At 37.7% G+C, this 9,375-nt stretch overlaps 1 protein-coding gene across 2 annotated transcripts in view; it reads right to left on the reverse strand.

Moving 5' to 3' along the window:
- LOC128886027 (inaD-like protein) overlaps window positions 1–8,111 on the reverse strand; it is a 108,334-nt gene extending 100,223 nt beyond the window's left edge. For both annotated transcript variants that reach the window (XR_008459715.1, XM_054140539.1), the window contains exons 1-5: window positions 7,922–8,111; window positions 7,533–7,605; window positions 7,065–7,447; window positions 6,859–6,984; window positions 6,660–6,775 (exon numbers count right to left, since the gene is read on the reverse strand). Coding sequence is in view for 1 of the 2 variants with exons in the window: in XM_054140539.1 (XP_053996514.1) it covers window positions 6,660–6,775; window positions 6,859–6,984; window positions 7,065–7,447; window positions 7,533–7,548 (641 nt within the window). In the remaining variant the exon portion in view is untranslated. The remainder of the gene's footprint in view (window positions 1–6,659; window positions 6,776–6,858; window positions 6,985–7,064; window positions 7,448–7,532; window positions 7,606–7,921) is intronic.
- Window positions 8,112–9,375: the final 1,264 nt, after the last annotated feature.

The following is a 9,375-nucleotide window of genomic DNA, read 5'->3' on the forward strand; positions in this document are numbered from 1 at the left end:
CTCGCTTTTTTTAAGCGTAATTAAAATTCAAACTTCGTAATGGGAGATATACGAAAGCGCAGAATAGAAGGGAATAACGAAGTTACTTCTCGTCTCGAGTGCTCTATTTTTATGCAATACCTGACCCCTTAACCGTCATGAAAGGTACAAATATAAAGTGACTCGCAGATGTGCTCGGATGATGCAAAATGAAAACTAATTACAGGAGTCACTTGTTTATTCGAATAGGAATATTAGACAACAGAATAATGAGGGACGAGTAAGACCTTTGAATTGCGTTCCTTAATTTAGTTTAAGCTTGATGGAGCATGCTGGAAATTTATTAATACGTACTTGTTTCTTCAGATATGATACAATGAAATAATGAAAGACAAGTATGATTTTTGAACTGTTTTTTCATTTAATTTAAATATGATGGAGCATACTTGGAACGTATTAACCCTTTGCACTCGAGAGGGTGACTCTCAGTCACCAGTAGGTTTCACGGAGCAAATTTACAATACCAAAAGTTTTTAGGTTCAATTTCTTCGGAGCTCGACGTATCAATAAAATGATTGTCGGTGAGGTAAAAGTGACCTTGTTCTAAAATCTCGATAGCTTAGAACTCATAGCAGTAGAATGTTAAGAAACATCTCGAGTTGCTGAAAAATACCAGAAAAAAAGGCATCGAGTGCAAAGGGTTAATAAAACAAAGTACGTGAAATATATTAAAGATTTGTAAGTACCCAGTGGCAGGAATGTTTGTTACGCTATATAATTTTCGAAATCTAATTTATCTATGTAAATAAAATGAAAAAAATTGTACATGCTACTATTGAATACTACGAATTTTTTTTTATGAAAGTAACTGCAAATTTAACACTAAACTCTCAGTCACCAAATTCTACTATGGTACAATAGAAATAATTCTTACTGGAACAAATCTATTTGAAATTCAAAGACGTATGTACCACTTTCCTGTAATCGAGCCACTACGAAATGGAAAAGGGAATCGAATGAATTTTCTCGGCATTCCAATTTCAGTCAAAGACACATTGATTGATCCCAATACAGATTTAAACTCCGTGACAATGACACAACTGTGCTCGTGGTCCCTTAAGTATGCGTGCGTGTGAATTCTATTTACGTAAATCCTGATCGATCTCACACTTTCAGCCTTTCGTGGACGTAATTTAGAACAGTCTCTCATTCGAGCCTTTGAACCCCCATTTTGCATCTATTGTATACTGCTGGACGGAGTCAAGGGATCGTGTTTCCAAGCAATTCAGGAAAATAAATATCAAGAATGGAAGGTCTACTGCGCCTTTAATATAGAATCGGATTAAATCAACACGTCTACCTTTAAAAGCTGGAGCTTTTAAAGCTCCGAACGTACGCTACACAAATTAAACATTCAACGTCTACAAAACAAAGAATATTTTTTTTTTCAAACTACCACACAAGAAATCCACAACTATTTACAATTGTAATTACACCAGACTTGTTTCTGATAAACACAACTGACAATAACGTGGAAATGAATTCCAGAGGTGAGATCAAGAAACATTTCATTAGCTTAATTAAACTCCTTGCTAGCTTTCGTTTCAGCAACTCCGACGTTTGCCAATGGGGCACTTTGAAATTATAAATTGCAAAACTCGGGAATTTACATGAATTTACAGACCACGCCGCGGGAATACTTTACGAATGCTCTGATACGAGGGGAAATATTCTACTAGAGTGTGAAATCATTGAGAGCTCAAAACAATAAAGATGGGGCTATTGTGGACAGAAGAACGAACTAAATACCGGGGATGATAGAAATGCCGCGTACTGGACGCAGGAATATTTCCACTCAATACCTGACTTTTATATCGTGCTAGAGATCGCAAATATTGGACACCTAAGTGACTGAGTGAGTGAATTTTATTTATAAGAGTACGAGAAATCATACAAGTTGGATATAATACGTGATGTACTAGTCTTTTATTTGTTCGTTGTTTATATTTATTTAATTCCTGCTTTAAAATACTTTGCATTTGCATCTACTTATAACTACTTCTCTTGCCAGTAGTGTTTTGGAGTTCACTGGCCCCCTTTAGCTCGGGGTACCTCGGGATTGCTAAACCCGTACCGTGTAGCCACGATTAAAAATTAAGCTAGCCACAGCCCCTGAGGGAATCTAATTGAGCGAAAAATGTATTTGATTGGAACTTTTTTGAGTCATAATTTGATCTCTCTTTGGAAGTCGATAAATATTACAGTTCTACTCAAATCCACATGTATATTGTAATATACAGAGTGTCCAAAAAAAAGCATTCAATATTTATATGGTGTATAAGGCACACTGTACTGAGTAAAAAAGCTTTAATAAACATAGGTCCAAAGATCAATCGTTTCTGAGATATAAACATTTTTGTTTGCTATTACCATGATTGACTTACTTGCTTCCATCGCATGCGAATGAATGTTCCTATTCAAGTGTCGACAATTTCATCAATTTCATTTGTTCAATTTTGTGTACAGAAACGAGCGGTGAACACGTGGAAAATCTTCTATAAATATCGAAAACCCAGTAGAGTAAACCAATCATGATACTAGCAAACAAAAATGTTTATATCTCAGAAACGGTTGACCTTTGGACCTATGTTTACTAAAGCTTTTTTACTCAGTACAGTGTGCCCTATACGCCATATAAATATTGAATGCTTTTCTTTGAACACCCTGTATATTGTGTTACATGGAATAACGTTTAGTGAACTCCAAATAAGCGAAAGTATACGAGAAATATTTATTTAGTAGAAAAAAAAACGTCCAGGACCGAGGATACATAGTTCAAAGTATTGTCTGTTTATTTAACATACGCTTCGACGTTTAATTTATGTACACCTTTGTGGCAGAGAATATTTTTCTACCTCGAAGAAAAATATTCGAGGAGGATAGTCCAAACAGCCAGTTTATTTCTTTAATAAACGTTCCAACCTTTAATTCTCCTTTCCACCAAAGAGAACCACAATAATGTCCTAGTGGTTCCTACATAAATCGGAAGTAAACAATAACGCCCGTGGTATGTTATGAAGAAATTCAGTCGAAACGTTCGTTGGTATTATTTCAAACTGCGTATTATACGCACATCGAAGTGAAAAAAAAAAGAAACGTGAAAATGTAAACACGCTCCGCGGAAATTCCGGAGCAGGAAATTCCTGTATCTAAGCTTACTGTGAATAACGCGTTGCCTTTTCGTTAAAAGTATATGGTAAGAAGTACTCAAATTTTGAAGAAACACATCGTTCATTTCATTTCATGAATTTAGTGTCTTATTCTGAAGATTGACTCGAGAGCAAAGATGTTTACACAAAGAGTTTCCCTCTGAATTCGTGGCAAAATTCATGATAATGAAAATTAAGTGAAGTATTAATAGTGTCTCTTCTCTGGACTAAAGCTAATAACTAGACTGCAATCTAGGATGTTTATGCAAAATTATACTTTCACAAATAAAAACTAGAAATTGAAACAAAAATAAAAGCATGTCTTATCTTCTAAACGGTATAACATTTATATTATTATTGATATTTTACGTATTTTTAGAGTTGTGGACAATTGTATAAATTTTCCCATATTTTCATTTGCCACAAATGCATAAACATTCCCGAGTCTATTAATAACAAATGATAGACATCATCTTCCACGTTTACTATCAATCTCATCTCTACTTTCATCCAAAACAAAACAAATTCTCGATTCCTCAAAAAGGAAAGTAAAATCGAATAAAGATCCAGCAGTCTTTCACATCTAACTCCAATCATCTCCACATCCATTCAAAATAAAAATTCTCTGTTTCTCAACAAAATAAAGAAAAAACTTCAAACTCACCACCCGAAGCTTTCTTTCCACTGACCCCAACCGATTCACCACGTTCACGCCAGCATAGTCTCTCTCTCTCTCTTTCTCTCTCTCTCTCCCTCTGATGCCCGGTGTTCGCTCACCCGCGATGATCGTCGAACGTCAAACAATCATCGCGATGACCCGGCGTGACTGCGTGCGTGGTGCACATGTACACCAAAAAAAAAGAGCGGCGAACGTGACCGATCGACGAGCTACATCTCTCGTTCTGTGAGTGCCGACGTGACTGGAAGCGAGAACGACGTCGTACGATCGCCGATCCGAGGGTGCGAGTCGGGCACCTCGTGAAAAAACCGCGCACACCGAGGGAAAGGTCAAGGGTCCGCGATACGTTGGCGGAAACCGCACCGTGACGACGATCGAAGAAGGAAAAGGGCCGTTTGTCGAGTACGGGCAACGTTGAAGGAAAAAACGACGCCGAGCCGCCAGCCACAAGCATAATATGAGGAACGTGCGTTCCGCGGTGGCGAGCGAGTGCCAGCGAACTCTGCGCGACCTTAACGCGTCGAGGAACCGTCGAAGACTGACGGAGAAAGTGGGGAGGCCCCTTTTTCGAAAGCATCGTTTTCTCGACGGTGGCGAGGCTTCCGGACACGGGCAACCGGGCATGCGTGCCACGAGCCACCCGATCAACGCACTGTGCACAGGGTGTGCCGAGAAACGCGCGGTTAGGGAGAGAGGTGACTCTCGAGGGCGCAACGTCCCACTCTGAACGGGTTGGAAGGGTTGGATGATCTAGCTGGGAGGTAATTCCTTTTTTTTCTTTTTCGTATTGTTTAAGGGTGAAAAGCAAGTTAGGAGGCCGAATGTTAAGTGCTTCTCGGGATATTTCTTTTTGCAGAAAAAAAGTTTACTGAATTCTTTTACAACTTTGAGAATACTTTTGGTGTGTTTTAAAGTACATTCGTCGATTTCATCGATTCGTTTCGCACGGAAATCTTTGAGTTATCGCGTTTCTTTTTTGAACAATATTTTTTTCAAATCTATGAGAGTGATAACTCTAAAACTGTGCTTGATAGAAGGTTGATATCTCGAAGATTTCTGTGTGAAATGAATTGAAAAAATCACCTAATGTACTTTGAAATATGCCTACAATATTCTCATAGGAAAAAAAGAATTGAGTAAATTTTTCTCTGTAACAAGAAGTCAGGAGAAAACACTCAATAGTTGGTTTTCTATGTAGTTTTCCTCTTAAGGAACTAGTCTTTTAAATCGAACATATAATGTAAACTATAAAAATAAAGTTCAAATGATTTGTTAATGATAAAAACGCTTTATCATTCGAATAAAAGATGTGAACAAAGATGGAATTCTTAGTTTTATAGTCTACATAAAACAACCCCTAATACCATACACCAAGAAAAAAGAATATTTCGATCAAATTTTTGTAGTTTTCAAAATTAAATATATCCTCGGCATGTTTTTATACCAACGTTCAGGCCTCCTCACGCTTTACAACATCACCCGAAACATTTTTCAAAACCCTTTGTAATTCAAAAGTAACACATGGGTGAACAAAAGGGGTTGATCGAAAGGGTTTCTGCTTTAAAATAGACTCCCCCTTAAAATTAGCGTCAACCATAAATCCTTGTACAAAATATCATACGAATCAGCATCTAACGATTCACTATGTTCCATCGAGAACTTTCTCAGACCAAAAAATAATTGTCATTCGTTCCCGCAATGTGGAGCTTCAACCCCCTCCGTTATTAACCTACTTCTGCAGAGTGGTGGATTATACAGAGATCCCTGTTGCTACGTGCAAAATATTGGCTACGATAACTCGATAATCGCAGAGATATAAATAATTAAACACACGTTGTTATATACACAATGAATATCAATCTGTGTCATCGAAGTGGCCATGGACGCGCATTATAATCAGTATGCCATTCGTGAAAATCACGGTATCGAATTCTATTCATAAGTTTTTTTTATTTGAATAAAATTGCCTGGAAAAAGTCGAGGTATCGTATGGTTTTATTTCAGAAAAGAATTGAAATCGTACTCCACCGGTAGAAGTGGAAAAATGAGGCTACAGGAAGATAGACCTTGTCGCGCCATCCACCTTTTTCCTCCATCTTTTTCTGCCTTCAAGCAAATAGGAGTTACGACCCGTCCCAATTGCTCACCCCGTAGACACGGGAGATAATTTATATCGCGTTACGTGTGCTCGCCCCCACACAAGCACAATGGGAGTGCTCAGTGGGAGGTCGAAACCCTGTGGATGGCTCGACCCGTAGTCGTAACAGCACTGAGCCGTGAAACAGTGGTGCAATTGAGCGTAGGGAGTTAAGAACCTACAGGTCGAATTCTGAACACTTTTCGGGCACTATGGTCCAGGCTAACTCGACTGACCTTTCAACGCAATTGAGGATCATTCCTACCAGGTTGGTCCACCCACACCTATACATATACCTTCTATATTCGCGCACGCTCTTTGTGTCTCTCTAGCGTCAAAGATGGACAGAATGTAATCGACGGCTGAATTGGATCAAACTCAATTTGACGCTGGAGATCGTTCCTCCAGCTGTGAAATCCCAGACACGACTACTACTTTTATTTTCATTCCTGAGTTGGGATGTTTTTAGTACATAAAGAAAGTATACAGGGGTCGCAAGCGAGCCTTATCAAAGGGTAGGATAAGACAGGATAGGATTTGTGTTACGTTTTATTCTATAGCAGGGGTCATGAATCCTTGGTTAAAGTTTCGCACTAAATTGTCTAGCTTGTTGACTTCTATTATTGTCTTTATTATTTAATAAGTTGGGACTTACCAGCCTGCTATGCCATTGGGCTGTATCTCCTGCAGGAATATGCCAAGTTCCCCTTTGTCTTTACTGCGTAGACCAACGACACTGAACCCCAGGCTGGTCCCCTCTGGCTTATACAGCTGAAAAAGAATATTATTACATCTAAGATTACATCTATTTCATGCCCACATTTTTATTATAAGGTACAATATGCTCCACGAACCTGCACAGTGAATATCTGGCGACCTCTTGCGGCGGCTTCGATGACCTTCTTGAACTCCTTAGCATAGGTTGTAGTTGTAATTGGAGGCATTCCCATAACCTCCGATACAAGGCTAGGACTTGTAACCTATAACAAAGTATACATTTTATTCTTATTTTGAGTAAAACGAGAAAACATTGATTTTAGTTATTAAAGTAGCATCTCACTTGTGCACTAGTATCCTCGCTGCTGCTGTGCACTAATGGACCAACAGGAACCCTCTGGTCCTCCAATTCGCTACTATCTTGATATAAATCCTGGTACATATTTGGTCCAAGTGGCTGCACTGGTGTGCTGGGAACTGAGAGCTCCAATTGTCCACTGATACTGATGTCAAAATCTCCAGGCAAAATAGACGGATGTTGTCCTAACTGAGTATTCAACTCGATTAGGGAGTCTTGAATTGTCACTATACTTCGAAATACTGGATCTTCCAGTAGGGAAATTAAAGATCTGATATCCTGTGTTGTATGCATCTGTAGCTTAGGATCGTCGCAGTCTTCCACTCTTTCTTGAACATGCTCCAATAAATGGAGCGCCGTGGATATGTCTGAAATTATACAGAGACACCAACTCTTAGACTAAACTGTTAATAAATAATCCATATTTTAAAACTAATCTGAATTTATATTTACCTGCGCTTAAAGGCATTTTGATCCTGTCAGTTTAGATTTATCTAAATGAGTATAAAAATCCTTGTATGTCTACCTGTAAAAAAAACATGTATAACATTAGTACATGGCTTAATTTATACCCTTTGTGGTTTCAATATATTGTTTATTTTCCATTTAATTATATGAAATTGTTTAAGTACAAAATAATCATAACCTCAATAAATGTCAAATGTTGAATATTGGTGAATAAAAGGACCCAACTATCCGATTTAGGTTAATCCCAACGACGTCGTTTAGAAATTATTCACCCATTAAATCAACTGACGTTAACTTTAGCTCTACCATGAATTTATCGTAAATCAATACGTGGTCGCACAATTACTTTTGGTATTAATATAACAGTAATTTACCTCGCCAAAATCCTTTCACGAAATACAAATAGAAGATGAGCAGGTTGCGAGTCGATAGCTCTCAAGGAATTTCACAGTTGCGCAAGAAAATTGCAAGCGATTTCATTAAATATCACAGAAAGCGTGTAATTGCATTTTGCCATCAGCTGACTGTACCAAACTATCGAGCACTTGACAGTTCCTTGCCATAGACGACAAACGAGTAGATTGGCTTCGAGTATGACGATGAGATCGGCTGAGAGGTCATGTGAAACGCGCGGCAAGATTTGAATGTACCAAAGTACACTCTTCGTTTGAATGGTAAGTATCATAAGAATGTAACTATTCTAATAAGAGAAAATACAAATTTAAAATATTTAGGAGTGAAATAAAGACATAGATGACTTTCTAAACAGGAAATACGTCATTTCATGTTTAATAAATGTAGGATAATAAGGATACACGGTGTAGAAATATAAACGAATGAATTGCTTGTAAATTGAAAGGGAAACAACGAATTTATCTATGTTTATCTATAAAATAATTTTGATGATAGACAATATATATAAAAGATAAAGATCTTATCGAGGTAATTTCAGTATCACTGAGAAAACAAACATCTATGAAATGAGAGAAATAAAATAAATTGTTAAATATGAACCTGATCAAAAACCAAACATTTTTCATATTCATGTTAAAAAACAACACATATTATAGGTCTGGTTGAAATTCTAAAGAATTAATCCTTTTCATGCACGTTTATTTCTAAAGTACATACAACGTACCTGGTTACTTACTTAAATTTGATTCAAAAAAGAATTCATGATCACATAACAATTAATTGAATGTATCAGACAGAAGATTCAAACAAAGAAAGGCAGTATGTTAGTACATATAATAGTACTTCTAACAACGATGAACCCTAGAGATCCAGACTCCCCTATCCAGCTCCTAAAATGAAAATAAGAATAAAATCACGCTAAAAATAGCTCGCAAATAAAGAACAGACGAGTTTGCGTTCGAATCAGTCGACGACCACCTATCCCAACTCGTTGTTCATCCTAGTTGACCTCGGGTAGGAGTCTCTAATCCATGATTCCGCTACCAGCGATCGCCCATCGGCACAATCAACCCGACATGGCGACTGTCTATCGCATCGATTCTCAAACTGTGGGGCACGAGTCCCCAGGGGGTCGTCAGCGACCCTAGAACAATCCAACAAGCTCCTCATAATATATCGACTAAACCTTCGACGATAACAACGAGCTACAGCATCTTCATCTATTCCTCGATTTAGATATTAAAAGAAATGTTTAACTAAGATGAAATTATAGGTATAAAGGATTATTGTAGAGGATCCCAAAGCGACGAGGCTAGAGACTACAACTTCATCGATCAGGATGAACGACATCATCTTCATTTACTCCGCGACTTACATATTAATACAATATTTGTAACTAAGGTGAATTTATAGC

This window comes from Hylaeus anthracinus, unplaced genomic scaffold (genome assembly GCF_026225885.1).
Source record: "Hylaeus anthracinus isolate JK02 unplaced genomic scaffold, UHH_iyHylAnth1.0_haploid 11982, whole genome shotgun sequence".
In the NCBI taxonomy this organism is placed as follows: Eukaryota; Metazoa; Arthropoda; class Insecta; order Hymenoptera; family Colletidae; genus Hylaeus; species Hylaeus anthracinus.